This window comes from Papio anubis, chromosome 7 (genome assembly GCF_008728515.1).
Source record: "Papio anubis isolate 15944 chromosome 7, Panubis1.0, whole genome shotgun sequence".
Classification (NCBI taxonomy): Eukaryota; Metazoa; Chordata; class Mammalia; order Primates; family Cercopithecidae; genus Papio; species Papio anubis.
In genome coordinates, this window is record NC_044982.1 from 125,099,349 (window position 1) to 125,120,298 (window position 20,950).

General features: G+C 39.5%; 1 protein-coding gene across 14 annotated transcripts in view; it reads left to right on the plus strand.

Moving 5' to 3' along the window:
* Positions 1-20,950, plus strand: part of CSNK1G1 (casein kinase 1 gamma 1) — a 211,031-nt gene that overhangs the window by 113,818 nt on the left and 76,263 nt on the right. For all 14 annotated transcript variants that reach the window (XR_649202.3, XR_649206.3, XR_649204.3 and 11 more), the window contains exon 4: positions 4,904-4,973. Coding sequence is in view for 11 of the 14 variants with exons in the window: in XM_009210369.2 (XP_009208633.1) it covers positions 4,904-4,973 (70 nt within the window). In the remaining 3 variants the exon portion in view is untranslated. The remainder of the gene's footprint in view (positions 1-4,903; positions 4,974-20,950) is intronic.

A 20,950-nucleotide genomic window follows, 5' to 3' on the forward strand; every position in this document is an offset into this window, starting at 1 on the left:
TTCTAGTTCCATGTTGATTTGTCATCACTGTTTCTGTTTGGTTCCTTGTGAATTCTTAGTTACTTTGCTAATGGAAAAATTCTATACCTGGCTGCTTTGATAGTGATTCAGTGGAAGATCTGCAACCAAATGGAGACATAAGAGTGATATGATACCTCTCTATCTGAAGAGAGAAATAGGAAAGGGACTCTACAATATAATTAGTCTTATGTACTTTTCTTTTTCTTTTTTTCTTTTTTTTTGAGATGGAATCTTGCTGAGTCACCAGGCTGGAGTGCAGTGGCACGATCTCGGCTCACTGCAACCTCCAACTCCCCTGGTTCAAGCGATTCTCTTGCCTCAGCCTCCTGAGTAGCTGGGATTACAGGCATGCACTACTATGCCCAGCTAATTTTTGTATTTTTAGTAGAGACAGAGTTTCACCATGTTGGCCAGGATGGTCTCGATCTCCTGACCTCGTGATTCACCCACCCCGGCATCCCAAAGTACTGGGATTACAGGCGTGAGCCACCGTGCCCGGCCATGTACTTTTCTTTTGACTAAAAGTCTTGAGACACTTGAAGTCCAACTCTAACGATTGCTGATTTTATACTCAAAGAAGGGTATGAGTTCTTTCTTCAAAGCGCTTCCTACAAATATGAACATTCCAGTCTGGCCTGAATTGATTTAGATAAAATCTTCCTAGAAGCAGAGGGATAGACTAGACAACTTCAGAGAAACTTCTAAATTCTTTGGTTAATGGATTCTATATCTTAAGAAACATGCAGAAAACTTCAAATGGATTCAGGAAAGAGCCTTCAAAGATGATCAAAGAATTAAAAGCTAGGACCTATGAGGAAAGGTGAAAGGAATTTGAAATTACTTTGCCTGAGGAAAGAAAGTCTAGGAAATCATTGGATTGTTTTGTTATTTGAAGAGAGCTACTTAATAGTATTTGAGGTTATTGAGGAGTTTTTTTTATTTTTTTGCTGAGGACTTAAGAAAAATAGGCTTAAGTTTCAGTAGTTAGATTTGAGTATAATATAAAAGTGTTCCAAACCACGAAACTTGTTCAACATCAGCATGAATTATTGAGAGAAGTTATGGAATCTCCTTCCTTGGAGTCTGTCTTAAACATAAGACAAATAGGCTGGGCACGGGGGCTCACACCTATAATCTCAGCACTTTGGGAGGCTGCAGTGGGTGGATCACGAGGTCGGGAGTTTGAGACCAGCCTGGCCACTATGGTAAAATCTCGTCTTTACTAAAAATACAAAATTAGCCGAGTGTGGTGGCATGCGTCTGTAGTCCCAGCTACTTGGGAGGCTGAGGCAGAAGAATTGCTTGAACCCGGGAGGTGGAGGTTGCAGTGAGCTGAGATTGTGCCATTGCACTCCAACCTGGGTGACAGAGTAAGACTCCATCTCAAAAAAAAAAAGGACAAATAACCACTCAGTGGAGGAAAGGACAGTCTTTTCAACAAATGAGGCTAGAAAAACTGGATACCCACGTAACAGTGAAGTTGGATTCTTACTTTACATTGTATTCAACAATTCAGAGTGGATTAAAGACCTAAATATAAGATTGAAACTATGATATTTTTACCAGAATACACATGAGAAAAGCTTCATGACATTGAATTTGGCAGTGATTTCTTGGATATGACACCAAAATCACAGACAACAAAAAAAGAAGCTAGCTAAGTTGGACTTCAGCAAAATTTAAAACTTTTGCATACTGTCAACAGAATTTTAAAAAGGGCAACCCATGGAAAGGAATAGGAGAAAATAATATTATCTAATAACAGGTGATAACCAGAATTTACCATTATAACAATTTTTTAAAGTTCAGTGGCATTGGCCAGGTGCAGTGGCTTATGCCTGTAATCCCAGCACTTTGGGAGGCTGAGGCGGGTGGATCACCTGAGGTCAGGGGTTTGATACCAGCCTGACCAACATGGAGAAACCCCATCTCCACTAAAAATACAAAAATTAGCCAGGCGTGGTGGCACATGCCTGTAATCCCAGCTACTTGGGAGGCTGAGGCAGGAAAATTGCTGAACCCAGGAGGCGGAGGTTGTGATGAGCCAATATCATGCCATTACAGTCCAGCCTGGGCAACAAGAGTGAAACTCCGTCTCAAAAAAAAAAAAAAAAAAAAAAGTTCAGTGGCATTAAGTACATTTATATTGGTGTACAACCATCACCACCATCCATCTCCAGAACTTTTTCATCTTCCCTAACTGAAATTTCCTATCTGTTAAACACTCCCCTCCCCCCAACCCCTTGGCAACCACCATTCTGTCTGTCTCTATGAATTTGACTACACTAGATACTTAATTTTTTTTGTGTTGTTTGCTTTTTTGGAGATGGAGTCTTGCTCTGTCGCCCAGGCTGGAGTGCAGTGGTGCGATCTAGGCTAACTGCAACCTCCACCCCACGGGTTCAAGCAATTCTCCTGCCTCAGCCTGCTGAGTAGCTGGGACTACAGGTGCATGCTGACACTCCTGGCTAATTTTTTGTATTTTAGTAGAGGCGGAGTTTCACTGCGTTGCCTAGGCTGGTCTCGAACTCCTGAGCTCAGGCAGTCCATCCGTCTCAGCCTCCCAAAGTGCTAGGATTACAGGCGTGAGCCACTGCACCTGGCTACTAGGTACTTAATATTAAGTGGACTCATGCAATATTTGTCCTTTATAACTGGCTTATTTCACGAGCATAATGTCCTCAAGGTTTGCCCATGTTGTAGCATGTGTTGGAATTTCCTTTTTAAGGTTGAATAATACTTCACCATATGTATATACCCAATTTTGTTTATCCGTTCGTCCAATCATACACACTTAGGTTGCTTCCACCTGTTAGTTATTGTGAATAATAATGCTGTGAACATGCATGTAAAAATAAATCTGAATTCCTGCTTCCACTTCTTTGGAGCATCTATCCAGAAAGAGAATTGTGAATCATAATGATTCTGTGTTTAATTTTTTGAAAAATTGCCATACCATTTTCCCGAGCAGTCACTGCACCATTTTGCATTCCCATCAGCAGTGCACAAGGATTCCAGTGTCTCCACATCCTCGTCAACACTTGTTATTTTCTGTTTTTGATGATAGCCATCCTAATGGGTGTGCAGATGTTGAACTTTATTTTATTTATTGATTGACTGAGACAAGGTCTCACTCTGTTGCCCAGGCTGGAGTACAGTGGCACAATCACAGCTCCCTGCAGTCTTGATCTGTGGGACTCAAGCAGTCCTCCCACCTCATCTTCCTGAATAGCTGGGACTACAGGAGTGTACCATCCTACCAGGCTAATTTTTAAATTTTTGGTAGAGACAGGGTCTCCCTATGTTGCCCAGGCTGGTCTCGAACTCCTGGACTCAAGCAGTTTTCCTGCCTCAGCCTCCCAAAGTGCTGGGATTACAGGCATGAGCCACCATGCCTGTCCTATTTTATTTGTTTATTTGTAAAGATGAGGTTTTGCTGTGTTGCCCAGGCTGGTCTCAAACTCCTGGTATTGAGTGATCCTCCTGTCTCAGCCTCTGAAAGTGCTGGGATTGCAGACATGAGCCACCATGTCAGATACTGTTGAGCTTTTAAAGAGAGATTATAATGTGTTTAGGGTAATGTTTGGTTTTCTTGTTAGCCAGTTGCCCAGTACACTCTCAGTTTAGAATAATCAACCAGCCAGTTGCTCAATTAGTATAGAGCAAAGTGTGGTTGTTTGGCTGCTTTATCTCTGAGGTTTTTAGAAAACTCAATTTTTGGAAACTTGAACACCACATTGATTGAAGTTACATATTTTAATTCTATTTACAATCTTTAATTCTCAACAGTTTAAAAAGAAATATATATAAGCATGTTCCTAAAAGCATTGTTCATAATATTGGAAAGTGAAAAGAGTTCACATGTCTAAAAATTATGGGGAGGGTGTGTATACATGCATACGTAAATACAAAATACATGTGCACATACAGGGCAATACTTAAACCATTAAAAATAATATAAGCCAGGTGCAGTGGCTTATGCCTATAATCCCACAGCACTTTGGGTGGCTGAAGTGGGAGGATTGCTTGAGCCCAGGAATTTGGGACCAGCCTGGGCAACATAGTAAGATCTTATCTCTACAAAAAAATAAAAATTAGCTGTGAGTGATGGCACACACTTGTGGTCGCAGCCGCTCGGGAGGCTAAGATAGGAGGATGACTTGAACCTGGGAGGTTTCGACTGCAGTGCGCGAGACCCTGTCTTTAAAAAAAAAACAAGACGTTATACACGTTTATTTACTGCCATGGGAAAATGTTACTACATTGTTGAATTCAACAGCACATTAATGAACAGCAAATATATTATAATCTCACTTATATAAAATTAAGTTCATCAGTCTATATTATATATAAATACATATATAGATAAATACTTAGAAAGGCATTCACTAAAATGTTAATAGTGCCTCTCTTTAAAGTGGCAGGATCACAGATGATTTTTGCTTTCTAATTTTTGTATATTGGAATTTTCTCTGAGCATGCATTATTTTTCTAAAAATAATAAAACCGTGAACCTCCCAAAAATTCAGAACAAAACAAGCAGGAAATACATTCTGGTATTTTTTTTATTTAAAGGTTTGGCATCAAGTTTCCTGGGAAAATACATATCAGGAGAATATTTCATTGCAAGAAAGGTATCCTTGAATGATAGCTCATGCAAAGTCTATTTTTATTTAACTATCCATGGAAGGAGTTGTATGTAATTCACCTTCATCTTCTCTTAACTGTACTGTCTAAGACAAATTGTGGTTAGAAAAGGCTCTCATATATGGATATCATCTCTAAAACATTAGGTGATCTTAACCGTTGTTTACTCCAAAACTTTAAGAATGGAAAAATCCCATTTGTTGAAATCTGATCAGTTTTTCTTTTTGGATTTCAGGAACCAATAAAATCACGTGCTCCACAGCTTCATTTAGAGTACAGATTTTATAAACAGCTTGGCAGTGCAGGTAAGTCAAGTCTTTCTTCTCCACTTACTTAGCATGTAGCTTAGCTGGAAGCCCTAAAATATACAAATTTTTTTGTCTGGTTTACCCTTTTTACCAAACCATCTGTCTCCCCTGCTTGCCGGATAGGTAAATAAACATAGTCAGACACAAAGCTACTTGCTCTCTGGTTCCTGGAGTTGAGTTGACAGGGGAACTGTGTTGCTATGACTGTGCCCACAGACCAACCTGCAGATGCTTTCCACTTGTCAAATACACATAGAGTGAAGGATTTGCTTTTCAGTAGTTCATTCTCTTTTCATTTCTTTACTTATACCAAAAGAAAGGAGGAAATGTTGGTAATTTGCAAAATGTACTTTACCGCATTGAGGTGGTTTATCTGTTTTAAAGACATACTAAAATATACATTCTGAAATACTACAGCACTGTCATTTTATCCATTGTTCTCATTAATTTGCAAGAGCTATCCATATGATTGCAATAACCTATGACCTTTGGCAATTTTTAAAAATTAAGTTAATCACTTTAAAAAATGTTTGTTTTTTTACCTAAAAGCTCTGATTTCTCAAGTATCTTACTGGCTTCCAGAAAAATATTTTGCTAACGTTTACCTGTAGGGACAAATCTCTCAAAAGATGAAATCTTTCAGAGCTATTTTCACTATTTGACATTAGTAGAATTTCCTCTGCTTTATGCCCCCTTCACTGTGACAGGTTTTCTGTGAATGACTAAAGCTTGGTTTCCTTTCCTTTCCTTTTCCTTCTTCCTTTCCTTTTCTTTTCTTTCTACAGGGTCTCACTCCCATCGCCCAGGCTGGAGTGCAGTGGCAGGATCACAGCTCACTGCAGCCTTGACCTCCTAGGCTCAAGCAGTTCTCCTGCCTCAGCCTCCTGAGTAGCTGGGACTGTAGGCATGCACCACCACACCAGGCTAATTATCTGTATTTTTAGTAGAGATGGGGTTTTGCCGTGTTGCCCAGGTTGGTCTTGAACTCTTGGACTCAAGTGATCCTCCTGCCTTTAGCCTCCCAAAATGCTGGGATTACAGGCATGAGCCATCATACCGTTGGTTTCTATTTCAAGTAACCCTATTGAAGGTACTACTGAAGGAATTTGAGTTCTACTTCCTAAAATATTTAGAATTATATGAGTCACTGTGTGTTATTCAAGTTTTATTATACCCTGACTATAGCAATAATCAGCTATAGTCATAACCCAGAGAGCCCACAGTGGACTTGTCTTTCACTGAACTTAGTATGAGTTCTTGCTCACAGTAACCTCTCAGTATATATTTGTTAATTGATTGGAGTGTTTTTGGCATAAGATTTAAGACTGGCAACTGAGTCCACAGGATGTATACATAACTTGAGGCTTATCTTCCCAGATGCCCCAGAACTACATTTTAATTGTTGTTCCTCTTATATTCCTGGTTTCATAATGTTGTTAAGTTATTCCAGGTTTCATAAATTTTAGGGAAAAGACTGTCACAGCCCACTTATGATAAGCATGTTTGTGTATGTCTCATAAATCTAAGGGTCGGGTAAAAACATGCTGAATCCAGTCCAACTTTGAAGTTTAAGTGGGGAAGTGAACAGGCCAGTTTTCAGGATTTCCTCTGTAAGCCCTTTCAAATAGATCCACCAAATCAGACCAATCTTCCCTTTTCAATATAGAGCCAAAAAATCTAATGAATTTGTTGGGTAGGAATAACATCTATGCTGCTGGGTTGGTACTCCCCCCAAATACAGAAAATTGCAAGCCCTTGAAGTTTCAGCATTCTCTGTGCACTTAAAACAAGGAGTAAATAGGGAGGGCATTAGGGAAAGGTGACTATACAAATTGCCTTTCACTTAAGCAGCAAGGAAAAACTGGACTCTCTGAGACGGATACATCCATCATTGTCATGAGTGGGAATAGGAGGGCTCTGTTGTACTGGTTAGGCCAGCTGTTGACTCATAGTCAGGTAGGCTGGCCGTTGTTAGTCTGTCTCCCTGTACCTTTTCTAACAAACATGTAAAGATCACAAAGCCTTCTAGGTCTTATATGCAGTTCAGTGGTGATTACTGGCCTCTATTCTGCTTCTTGAGATCACCCACTACTCTTAAAAGAGCTGTAGTGGACATCATCTTAATATCCTTGCCTGCAACTAACAAGGTAGCTACAGACTTTTCCAAGATAGGAAGAGCTTTAGTTATCTGTTTCAAATCCCCTCGATACCCCTACCTCCTAGTGTAAGAATTGCTTTCAGGATTTTCTTAATAGTCATCTAAATCTGCTTGACTACTTTCTTCTAGTCATAGAGTTTACCACTCTTCAGGCTAATTTAATGTGGGAAAGTCCAATGTATTTGAAGTCCTTCATATTAGGCCCAAATTTGCCATTTATTTATTTATTTATTTTATTATTATTATTATTATTTTTAAATTTAGATGGAGTCTTGCTCTGTCACCAGGCTGGAGTGCAGTGGCACGATCTTGGCTCATTACAACTTCCGCCTTCCAGGTTCAAGTGATTCCCCTGCTTCAGTCTCCTGAGTAGGTGGGACTATAGGCATGTGCCACCATGCCCGGGTAATTTTTTTTTTTTTTTTTGAGACAGAGTCTCACTCTGTCGATCAGGCTGGAGTGCAGTGGCATGATCTTGGCTCACTGCAAGCCCCGCCTCCCAGGTTCGTGCCCTTCTCCTGCCTCAGCCTTCCGAGTAGCTAGGACTACAGGCGCCCGCCACCATGCCCGGCTAGTTTTTTTTTTTGTTTTGTATTTTTAGTAGAGACAGGTTTTCACTGTGTTAGCCAGGATGGTCTCGATCTCCTGACCTCGTGATCCTCCTGCCTTGGCCTCCCAAAGTGCTCGGATTACAGGCGTGAGCCACCACTCCTGGCCAATTTTTTGTATTTTTTTAGTAGAGACGGGTTTTTACCATGTTAGTCAGGATGGTCTTGATCTCCTGACCTCGTGATCCACCCATCTTGGCCTCTCAAATTGCTGGGATTATAGGTATGAGCCACCGTGCCTGGCCAAATTTGCCTTTTTTTTATTTCTATGAAACACCGTTGGGGCTTTTTTTTTTTTTTCCTACCAGCTGAGAGACATTTGTCACAGTTGTTATACATTGTCCTCTCTACCATCCACCTCTAAGTCTTCTTTTAAGCCAGGTATCCACCTTTTTACATAACATGGTTTACACAGATACTTCAGTATCGGTGCTCCACTAGCAAGCATGGGCACATACATATTCAATATGGCTAGTTTTTTGATGCTCCTCTTGAGTGAGCCTCTTAAAATAGCACAAGTAACTGTAGACATGGAGACAGTGGGATTACTGTCCTCCTTGATCTGGACACATTTCTTTTAATTACACTTTCTTTTTCTTCCCTCAGCTTTATTCAGGTAGAATTGATAAAAATTGTATATTTTAAGATGTACAGCATGATTTTTGATATACATTATGAAGTGATAACCACATACAGTAGTTTTTTAGCAGCCATTTCACATAGTTGACTTTTGTGCTTTTATGGAATTGTACTCAGCTAAAACCTATAAATCTTTTTTTAAAAACATAACTGCCATCAATCAAGGCTTTCTGAACTTTATAGTTATAGAATTGATTTTGAGCTCCTAAACCTCTGAAATGTCATTTTATTTTATCCCATTATTACCTCACTGGGATGGAGATAGATAGATGTCTATATCTGTATACAGATGTGTGTGTGTGTGTGTGTGTATATATATATATATATATTTTTTTTTTTTTTTTGAAATAGAATCTCGCTCTGTCGCCAGGCTGGAGTGCAGTGGCGCGATCTCGGCTCACTACAATCTTTGCCTCCCGGGTTCAAGCGATTCTTCTGTCTCAGCCTCCCAAGTAGCTGGGATTACAGGCGCACACCACCACACCCAGCTAGTTTTTTTTGTATTTTTAGTAGAGACGGGGTTTCACCATGTTGGCCAGGATGGTCTTGATCTCCTGACCTTGTGATCCACCTGCCTCGGCCTCTCTAAGTGCTGGGATTACAGACGTGAGCCACCGTGCCTGGCCATATTTTTAATTTTATTTTTTCCAGAGTCCAGATGAGGAAGAACATTGGGATATTTTTTAAATCATGATTATATTATCCTATTGATGATTATGCATTGACTTTTTTTTTTTATTGTAATTGCATATTGGTTCCACTCTCTCCCACTCCCCGCCATAAGATTATAAGCTCCTTGAAAACAAGGCTTGGCCGGGTGTGGTGGCTCAAGCCTGTAATTCCAGCACTTTGGGAGGCCAAGACGGGCGGATCACGAGGTCAGGAGATCGAGACCATCCTGGCTAACATGGTGAAACACCGTCTCTACTAAAAAATACAAAAAACTAGCCGGGGGAGGTGGTGGGCGCCTGTAGTCCCCGCTACTCCGTAGGCTGAGGCAGGAGAATGGCCTAAACCTGGGAGGCGGAGCTTGCAGTGAGCTGAGATCCGGCCACTGCATTCCAGCCTGGGCGACAGAGCGAGACTCTGTCTCAAAAAAAAAAAAAAAAGAAAAAAAGAAAACAAGGCTTGTGTCTTCTTCACCCTTGTATCTCAAGTGTATCTTAAGGCCCAGTGTGATGTCATTCTGTCACATAGTAAGCAGTCAGTAAGTAGTTCAGTGGCAGAAATAAGTTAGGAAGATTTAATAAGCTTGCCTTTTTAGATTTTTACCAATGTTATTAATGAAAATATTCATTGTGATGGTCAAAAAAGGAAATTTATTTTGAAAGAAGATAATTGACAAGAAAATAGACAAGATTTCACCATGTCTCATTGTAAATGTGAGCATGAACACCAGAGGTTGTTTCTCACTTACAGGCACAGCATTCTTCCCCCTATTTTTTTCAGAGTAAGTTCTCAGCTGCAAGTATGACTCATTGGTAGTTAATATTTGAGCAGCCAGCGTACATATGCCACTCTTTTCATTACCAAGGTGATGTTGTAGCATTGTAAATAAACAACCTTTTGTGCCAAAGCCACACAAAGACCACAGTAACATAATTAGTATTTTTACTCACTAGTATTTTGTCTGTAATTGTTCATTACTGTCCTATAAATTATAAAATACTTGGATTTCCTGACAAGGAAGACTTAAACAGAAAGCCCTTTGTGACTTAGGTTTGTTCGGTGAATTAATCATTGCTTATAAAATAAATGTATGAAATTATTTGGGAGAAATGATTGATTATGAATTTAAAGAATACCTGTTGCTGTGATATCCAGAGCTTGAGACATTAATTTCCAAAAATAGGCACTTTTTTGTTGTCCTGGGACTATGACCATTTTCTTCAGTACCCAACTCTTAATCATTATCTTGGCCTTTTGGACCCCAGTTTCACCTTGACCACCTGATCTAGAAATTCATACCAGTTCTCTAATTATATAGAGGTAGAACAAAAATGACAGCACGGGATAATTGTGAATGTGGTTCTGGTTGGAGGTCTTCCACATTGTCTCTGCTTTTCCTTGTGTGACCGCTAACTCTTTCCCTTCCATTCCACTTTGTTTTCTACTGACTGGTTGCACTTTTCAAGCTTCATTTGTTGATTATCGTTTTACCACCAGTATTTTCAAGACTTAATGCTTAAGAATTGATATCTCCAAGATAATCAAGAAAGTAAAGGGGACCGTGAAAACCTTGAAACTGAGAATAAGCATTTTATCTTCCTGTTAGCTATCATTTTTTCATTTCTTATAGAAACCAAATTGTAAAATCTTATAACTATTTTTCTTATTTTCTTCAATCATTGTTATGTTAATTATATTATAGTCACCATAGGCAAGTTTTAATTTCATTTTCTTATTATGGGAATTATTTTAGGTTTCAGTATTCCCTTAGGGTCTTTTACTTAGGAAGGTACATACATTGTCAATTAAAAAATTTCCCAGTCCACAAATCTGTTGTCCAGCATAGCTCTCACTTTTGCTTGTATTCTAGCACACAAGAACAAGATTTGGTGGATGAGAGGTTTGGGGCAGAGATATGAAAGAGCCTGTGACCGAAACAGATCTGTATTAGGAAGAGTGACAGTATGAGAATAACTCCATAGCTAGGTATGGGCTGACCACATGACAACAGCCTGGTGTATGTTCGGTAATTGAATAGAAGATGAATAAGCCAGAAACAAGCATGCAGCTGAAGTGGGAGGAAAAAGAGAGGGAGGGGAATGAGTCAGCAAAGACAGGAGCAAATGAAAGAGGATTGAGGGTTTAGAGGGTAGGTAAATGTCAGGAAAATAGGATTCTCTGCAGTAAATGACAGGAAAATGGGGGTCTCTGACATAGCCTTAAATTTTTAAGTCTGGGCTGCCATATCTGGGCTTTCCAGCAGCTATTGTGATCTAGTGACTCTTCTGCTTTCACTCTCTTATAAAGGAGAAGCTAATCCTCAAATTAAAAAATGACAAGATTCCCCACCCCACCCCCCCGCTTTTTTTTTTTAAGGAAACAGATTTCTTGCTCTGATTCTGAGGCTAGAGTGTGGTGGTGCAATTTTAGCTCGCTGCAGCCTCAAATTCTTGGGCTCTAGTGATCCTCCTACCTCAGCCTCCCAAGTACCTGGGACTATAGGCGCATGACACCATAACTGGCTAATAGTTTTAGTTTTTTGTAGGGACGGAGTCTCATTATGTTGACCAGGCTGGTCTTGAACTCTTGGCCCCAGGTGATCCTCTCGCCTTGGCTGCCCAAAGTGCTGGGCATGAACCACTCTGTCTAGCCTTAACAAGACCATAATTGAAACTTCACCAATGCAGTAGTCAAAACAAAATTTTATGGGCAGAGAAAGCCGATGAATTTGTTAAATACCTAGAAGGCAGTTCAATTTTTTTTTTTTTTTTTTTGGAAAAAGGTCCCCCCCTTTCCCCCAGGTTGGGGTGCAGTGTCCGGATCTCAGCTCACTGCAAGCTCCGCCTCCCGGGTTCACGCCATTCTCTTCCCTCAGCCTCCCGTGTAGCTGGGACTACAGGCGCCCGCCACTTCGCCCGGCTAGTTTTTTTTTTTGTATTTTTTAGTAGAGACGGGATTTCACCAGGTTAGCCAGGATGGTCTCGATCTCCTGACCTCGTGATCCGCCTGTCTCGGCCTCCCAAAGTGCTGGGATTACAGGCTTGAGCCACCGCGCCTGGCCGGCAGTTCATTTTTAAAATTGGTACATAATAACACCTGTTTATGGGATGTATGTGATATTTTGATACATGTATACCTATGTGTAATTATCAAGTCTGGGTGGTTAAGATATGCATTACCTCAAACATTTACCATTTCTTTGTGTTGAGAACATTTCAAATTTGCTCTTCTGGCTATTTTGAAATATACAATAAATTATTGTTAACTATAGTCACTCTGCTGTGCTGTCAACACTAGAATTTATTGCTTCTAACTGTATGTTTGTACCCCTTAACCAAACTCTCTTCATCTTCCACACACCCAAACGTTCCCAGCCTCTGGTAACCATCATTCTATATGAGATCAACTTTTTAAGTTTTCACATGAGCAAGAACATGTGATATTTATCTTTCCCTGCCTAGCTTATTTCACTTATCATAAAGGCCACCAGTTCCATCTGTGTTGCTGCAAATGACCGAATTTCATTCTTTTTTTTTTTCCTTGTTGTGGAGCACAGGGTCTCGCTATACTCCCCAGTCAGGTCCCAAACTCCTGGGCTCAAACTATCCTCCCGCCTCTGCCTTCCTGAGAGCTGGGATTACAGGCATGAATTTCATTCTTTTTTATGGGTGAACAGTATTTCCTTATGTATATGTACCACATTTTCTTTATCCTTTCATCTGTTAATGGATACTTAGGTTAATTGCATATCTTTGCTATTATGAATAGTGCTGTAATAAACATGGATGTACACATATGTTTTTGATAAACTGATTTGATAATGACTATGAAGATCATTTGCCCATTTTTAAATCAGATTATTATTGGTACTATTTTTTGCTATTGAGTTGTTTGAATTGCATATCTATCCTGGCTGTTAATTAATCCCTTTTTAGATACATGGTTTGCATATATTATATTTTCTTTTGTTCTACTGGTTGTCTCTTCACTCAGTTGTTTCCTTTGCTGTGCAGAAGCTTCTTAGCTTGATGAAATTCCATTTGTCTATTTTTACTTCTGTTGCCTGTGTTTTTGAGGTCTTACCTGAAAGATTTTTGCCCAGACCAATGTCATGAAGCATTTCCCCAGTGTTTTCTTCTAGTAGTTTCATAGTTTCAGGTCTTACATCTAAGTCTTTAATCCACTTCAATTTGATTTTTTTTTGTATAGTTAGAGATAGGGGTCTAGTTTCATTTTTCTAAACAGACCATCCTTTCCCTACTGAATATTCTTGGCACCTTTGTTGAAAATTAGCTGGTTCTAAATACATGGGTTTATTTCTGAGTTCTCTCCTCTCTTCCCTTGGTCTGTTTGTCTATTTATGCCAGTGACATGCTGTTTGGTTACTGTAGCTTTGTGTAGTATATTTTGACATCAAGTAGTGCGTGATTAGTGGGTGATGCCTCCAGCTGTGTTCTTTCTTTTTTTTTCCTCCCTTGAGACAGAGTCTTACTGTGTTACCCAAGTTGTAGTGCAGTGGTGTGATCACAGCTCACTACAGCTTCAGTCTCCCAGGCTGAGGTGATCCTCCCACCTCAGCCTCCCTCACCATGCCTGGCTAATTTTTTGAAGAGGCAGGGTTTCACCATGTTACACAGGCAGGCATCAAACTCCTGGACTCCAGTGATCCACCTGCCTCAGCCTCCCAAAGTGCTGGGATTACAGGTGTGAGCCATTATGCCAGGCCTTGCTTTGTTCTTTTTGCTTAGGATTGCTTTGGCTATTCAGAGTCTTCTGTGATTTCATGAGAGTTTTAGGATTGTTTTTTCTATTTCTGTGAAGAATGTTATTGGTATTCTGATACGGATTGTGTTGAAGCTATATATTGCTTTTGGTATTATGAATATTTTTACAGTATTCTTCCAATCTATGAATGAGGGATGTCTCTCCCCAGCCCACACTCTTTTTTTCTTTTTTTTTTCTTTTTTTACTTTTTTAGTTTCCTTCACCAGTGTTTTATAGTTTCCCTCGTAGAGATCTTTCATATCATTGGTTGAATTTATTCCTAGGTATTTTTTTTTTTGTAGCTATTGTAAATGGAATTTTTTCTTGATTTTTTTCCACTAGTTTGTTATTGGTATGTGGAGATGCTACTAATTTATTTATTTTTTATTTTATTTTTATTTTTTGAGACTGAGTCTCACTCTGTCGCCCAGGCTGGAATGCAGTGGCGCGATTTTGGCTCACTGCAACCTCTGCCTCCCAGGTTCAAGCAATTCTTCTGCCTCAGCCTCCCAAGTAGCTGGCATTACAGGTGCCCACCACCACGCCTGTCTAATTTTTGTATTTTTAGTAGAGACAGGGTTTCACCATGTTGGCCAGGCTGTTTTCAAACTCCTGACCTCAGGTGATCCACCCTCCTAGGCCTCCCAAAGTGCTGGGATTGTAGGCATGAGCCAGTATGCCCGGCCTATTTATTTATTTTTTTTGAAACAGGGTCTCACTCAGTCACCCAGGCTGGAGTGCAGTGGTGTATGATCTCGGCTTACTGCAACCTCCACTTCTCAGGCTCAAGTGATCCTTCTGCCTCAGCCTTCTGAGTAGCTGGGACTACAGGCACATGGCTAATAATTTTTGTATGTTGCTTTTGTATCTTGCAACTTTACTAAATTTTTTAATTCATTTAAGGAATTTTTTGGTGGCGGTTTTAGGATTTTCCACATATACAATCATGTCATTTTCATATAGGGACAATTTGACTTCCTCCTTTTCAGTTTGGATACCCTTTATGTCTTTTTCTTGCCTGTTTGCTCTGGATAGTACTTCTAGTACTACGTTGAATTAGAGTGGTAAGAGTGGGCATCCTGTCTTGTTCCAATTTTTTTAGGAGAAATTCAGCTTTTCCGTGTTTGGAATGATGTTAGCTGTATTTGTCCTATATGACCTTTGTGGTATTGAGTTGTGTTCCTTCTGTACCTAGTTTGTTGAGGGTTTTTGTTTTGTTTTGTTTTGTGTGAGATGGAGTCTTGCTCTGTCTCGCAGGCTAGAGTGCAGTGGCGTAATCTCGGCTCACTGCAACCTCTGCCTCCCTGGTTCAAGCGATTCTCCTGGCTCAGCCTTCCAGGTATCTGGGATTACAGGCACATGCTGCCACACCTAGCTAATTTTTGTATTTTTGGTTGAGATGAGGTTTCACCATGTTGGCCAGGATGGTCTCAATCTCTTGACCTCGTGATCCTCCCTCCTTAGCTTCCCAAAGTGCTGGGATTACAGGCGAGAGCCACTGTGCCCAGCCGAGGATTTTTTTTTAATCATGAAAGGATGTTGAATTGTATCAAATGCCTTTTCTGTGTCTATTGAGATGATCATATGGTTTTGTCCATTATTCTATTCATGAGATATATCACATATATTAATTTATGTATGTTGAATCATTCTCGCATCCCTGGAATAAATCCCACTTGATCATGGTGAATTATCTTTTTTTATACATCGTTGGATTTGATTTGCTAGTATTTTGTTAAGGATTTTTGTATCTGTGTTCATGAGGAATATTGCTGTGTAGTTTTATTGTTGTGTCCTGGTCTGGTTTTGGCATCAGGGTAATCCTGGACTCAGAATGAGTTTGGAAGAATTTTCTCCTTTTCACTTCTCTGGAAGTGTTTTAGAAGAATTTATATTAGTTCTTTATATAAATCTGGTAGAATTCAGTAGTGAAGCTGTATTAGGCCATTCTTGCATTGCTATGAGGAAATGGACTGTATAAATTATAAAGAAAAGAGGTTTAATTGGCTCATGGTTCTGCGGGCTGTACAGGAATGTGGCATCAGGCATCTGCTTGGCTTCTGATGAGGCTTCAGAAAGCTTACAGTCATGGCAGAAGGCAGAGTGGGGACTGGTACATCACAATACAAAAGCAGGAACAAGAGCAACTGGGGTAGGGGGGGAAGTGCCACACCCTTTTAAACGACCAGATCTCACTAGAAGTCACTTATCATGAAGACAGCACTGGCATGATTCAAACACTTCCCACCAGGCCCCACCTTCAGCATTGGAGTTTACAATTCCACATGAAATTTGAGCAGGGGCAAATATTTGAACTATATCAGAAGCCATCAGGTTCTGGCCTTTCCTTTGATGGAAGAAGTTTTATTACTGCTTCAGTCTTATTACTTATAATTAGTTCAGGTTTTCTGTTTCTTCATGGTTCAATTTTGGTTGGTGGTGTATGTCCAGGAGTTTATCCATTTCCATTAGATTTTCCAGTTTGTTAGCATATGGTTGTTCATAATAGTCTCTAATGATTCTTTGTATTTCTGTGGTATCAGTTGTAATGTCTCCTTTTTCGTTTCTGATTTCATTTATTTGGATCTTCTCATTTTTTTCTTGGTTAGTCTAGCTAATGGTTTGTTGGTTTTGTCTGTCTGTTTTTTAAAAAACCAACTTTTTGTTTCATTGATCTGTTGCAACTTTTGGTCTTAATTTTGTTGATTTCTGCTCATTATTATTTCTTTCCTTCTACTGAATTTGGACTTGTTTTTTTTTCTTTTCTGGTTTCTTGATATGCATCATTAGGTTGTTTATTTGAAATCTCTACTTTTTTGATGTGTTTATGGCTATACCCCATAGGCTGTAGTATGGTGTTTCTATTTTCAGTTGTTTTCAGAAATTTAAAATTTTTCTTCTTGATTTCTTCATTGACACCATATGTAGGAGCATGTTGTTGAATTTCCATGTGTTTATACAGTTTCTAAAGTTCCTCTTGTTATTGATCTCTAGTGTTATTCCCTTATGGTCAGAAAAGATATTTGATATACCATTTATATTAAACTTGTTGAAACTTGTTTTGAGGCCTAACATGTTGCCTGTCCTGGAGAATATTCCATGTGCTGATGAAAAGAATGTACTCTGAAGCTGTTGGATGAAACGTTTTGTAAATGTCTGTTAGGTCTATTTGGTCTAAAGTGATGTTTAAATCCAGTGCTGCTTTGTTGATTTTCTGTCTAGGTGATCTATCCAGTGCTGAGAATGGGATGTTGAAGCCCCCAACAATTATCGTATTGGAATCTAGCTTTCCCATTAGATCCAATAATATTTTATCTTTCTGAGTGCTCTGACGTTGAGCACACATATATTTACAATTGGTTATGTCCTATTGCTGAATTGTTCTCTTTATCATTATATAATTACCTTCTTTGTCCCTTTTTACAGCTTTGACTTAAGATCTTTTGATATATCTACTCCTCCTTGCTTTTGGTTTCCATTTGTGTAGAATATCTTTTTCCATCCCTTCATTTTTAGCCTGTATATAACTTTATAGGTGAAGTGAGTTTCTTGTAAGCAGCATATAGTTGGGTCATGGTTTTTTATCTGTTCATCCAGTCTGCATCTTATAAATGGGGGAATATAATCGGTTTATATTCAAGGCTGTTTTTCACAGGTGAGGAATTACTCCTCTCATTTTGTTAATCTTTTTCTGGTTGCTTTATATGTTCTTTGTTCCTCTCTTCTCTTACTGTTAACCATCACAACTTGGTGGTTTTCTGTAGTGATATGATTTGATTCTTTTTCTCCTTTGTGTATCTGCTTTATCAGTGAGTTTTATAGATTTACCTGTTTTTATGATGGTAATTATCATCTTTTGACCTCCAGATGCAGGTTTCTCTTGAGCATTTCTTGTAAGGCCAGTCTAGTGGTGAAAAATTTCCTCAGTTTTTGCTTGTCTGGGAAAGACTTTATTGCTCTCTCATTTCTGAAGGATAGCTTTGCTATATATAGTATTTTTGGCTGACGGTTTTTTTTTTCCTTTCTATTACTTTGCACATATCATTTCATTCTCTCCTGGCCTGTAAGGTTTCCACTGAGAAATATGCTGTTATTCCCTTATAATTTTCTTGACTCTTTTTTCTTGCTATTTTTAGAGTACTCTCTTTGTGTTTGACTTTTCATAATTTAGGACTATAATATAAAGTGGACCTTTCTGGGTTAAATATATTTGGGAACCTTTGAGCTCCCTGGACCTGGATGTTCCTATCTCTCCGCATATATGAAAAGTTTTCAGTTGTTATTTCATTAAATAGGTTTTCTATGCCTTTTTTCATCTCTTCTTCTGGAAATCATATAATATGCATATTTGTTCACTTAATGGTGTCCCCATAAGTCTTGCAAGCTTTCTTCACTCTTTTTCATTATTTTTGTGTTGTTTTATTTTGTTTTTGGAGACAAGAGTCTTGCTCTGTCGCCCAGGTTGGGGTGCAGTGGCACAATCTCAGCTCACTGCAGTCTCCACCTCCGGGGTTCCAGCTGTTCTCCTGCCTCAACCTCCCAGGTAGCTGGGATTACAGACACGCGCCACCATGCCTGGCTAATTTTTGTATTTTTAGTAGAGACAAGGTTTTACCATGTTAACCAGGCTGGTCTTGAACTCCTGACCTCAAGTGATCCACCTGCCTCAGCCTCCCGGAGTGCTAGGATTACAGGAATGAACCACTGTGCCCAGCCTTATTTTGTTTTTTTTTTTTTTGTTAACTGAGTAGTTTTAAATGGCCTGTCATCAAGTTCAGAGACTTCCTTCTGCTTAAGTCTGCTGTTGAAACTTTCTGTTGTACTTGTTATTTAATTCATTGAATTCTTCAGCTGTGGGATATCTGTTTGGTTCTTTTTTATATCTGTCTCTTTGTTGAATTTCTTGTTTATATCATGAATTATTTGTCTGGTTTTGTTGACTCACCTGTCTGTATTTTCTGGTATCTTATTAAGCTTCCTTAAGATTATTATTTTAGGCCAGGCATGGGTGACTTACACCTGTTATCCCATCACTTTGGGAGGCCAAGGCAGGTGGATCGCTTGAGCTCAGGAGTTTGAGATCAGCCTAGGGAACATAGCAAGACCCCATCTCTACGAAAAAGACAAAAAAATTAGCCAGGTGTGGTGGTATGCACCCTATAGTCCCAGCTACTTGTGGGGCTGAGGCAAGAGGATTGCTTGAGTCCAGGAAGTTGAGGTTGCAGTGAGCCATGTTTGCGCCACTACACTCCAACCTGAACAACAGAGTGAGATCCTGTCTCAAAGAAAAGCCATACAACAACAACAAAAAAGATCATTGAGTTCCTTTTCCAGCAGTTTTAAAATTTCTTTTTATTAGGGTCTATTACTAAAGAGCTGTTATGTTTCTTTGGTGGTGTCATATTTCTTGCTTTTTCATGTTTCTATACCACTGTGTTGATGTTTGTGCATCTAACGGAACTGTTGACTCTCTTAAACTTTCTAGAGTGACTTTGATAGACAAAGACTTTCACCTGCAGTTGGGTCTTAGTGTGCCAGTTGGGAAGAGTGTGATGAATCTGTGTGCAGGTAGGTTTAGTGATACAGTCTCTGTGCAACTTCTTTGGCTACATTAAACATCAGGAATAAGTGTGTATGCCTTAGTCAGCTAGGGTATAGAATTTTTTGGTAGTGATGGCAGTAGGTTGTTAATATCCTTGTTGAAAAAGACTTTTGGGTCCTCCTGTTCTCATTTTCCCAACAATGGGGAGACTGTTGGAATCTGATATAGCCTACAAGCAGCTGTGAGACTAGGATCCTAGGCTCAGGGTCTTGAGGTACCTTTAGCAGCCCAGATCCAGGGGGTTGGGTTCCAGCTGTGAATCTCTATCCCTGGGGCACAGAGCACAGCCCTGGTCCAACTCCAGGGAAAAAAAGGGTGCTCCTGGAGGTTTGAATTCAGAATACAGGCCATAGCTGTAATTCAGAAGCCCAAGTCGGTAGGTCTCAGTCTAGTAGGCTCTTTATGTGGTTATTTCTTTTTTTCCCATTTTTGAGCACAGGAACTTTAGTGACTTACTTAGGGTCACACAGTAAGCAAACCTGCACTAGGAATGTGGTTTGTGTTGTTTTTTTTTTTTCATACATACATACATAGTTTTTTTTTTTTTTTTTTTTTGTTTTTTTTTTTTGTTTTTTAAGGGACAGGGTCTTGCTCTGTCACCCAGGCTGGAGTGTAGTAGCACAATCATAGCTTACTGCAGCCTCAAACTCCTGGGCTCAAGGGATCCTCTCACTTCAGCCTCCCAAGTAGAGTAGCTGGGAATACAGGTGCACACTACCATGCCTTCCTAACTTTTTATTTTTTGTAGAGATGGGGTCTTGCTTTGTTGCCCAGTCTCTGTTTTTGTACAGATTTTTTTATGTGCATATATACCGATATACCCAGCAGATTCCTAGAGCCATCCACGCATTATCCCTTACCTAATTTTAAAACAGTGGCAGAAGACAGTCATAAAAGCTTTTAACTGGGGCAAAGATTGGAAATTTCCCCCAGTGAAAGAGCAGGACTTCCTGTTTCACGTTACGCCCCCTAATTTTGTGACTCAGAAGGCTACCTTTGTTACTTCCAAAACCTTTTATGGCCTTGAGCTTTTTAGGTTTTGAAATTTTTTTCCCACAGTAAATCAATCATGTTGAATGCATGTGCCATGTATACAACTGAGAAGCGTAGAGCTCCTGTATTCAAACTGTTTCACCCACCGAAACCTTTGTGCTGTGAATAAAGTAAGTGTTAATAGAGCTTATCAGAGTTTACAATTTTGAAGTTGCTTGGAGGGAATGGTTTTGTATGCCCTCATAAAAGACAAGCAGTGCTGGTTGGTACCACAAAAGAGCTTTGAATCTAGGCAACTGTAAATTAACAGGAGTGTGGTTCCATTTCAACAGAGCAATTAACTATAAATCTGAAGAAGTCATAAGAAAGTGTAATATTGATAAGACCCTTTTATAATGTTGTGAACATCCTTAGAAGTACATTATAAATAAGCTGAGCAACACAGGAAACAGAACACAAGAATTCAAGAGTACAAACTTCTGAAGATATACTAGAAAAAATGGGAATTTTACTTAGAGAGGACTCCTTTAACATAGGTAGT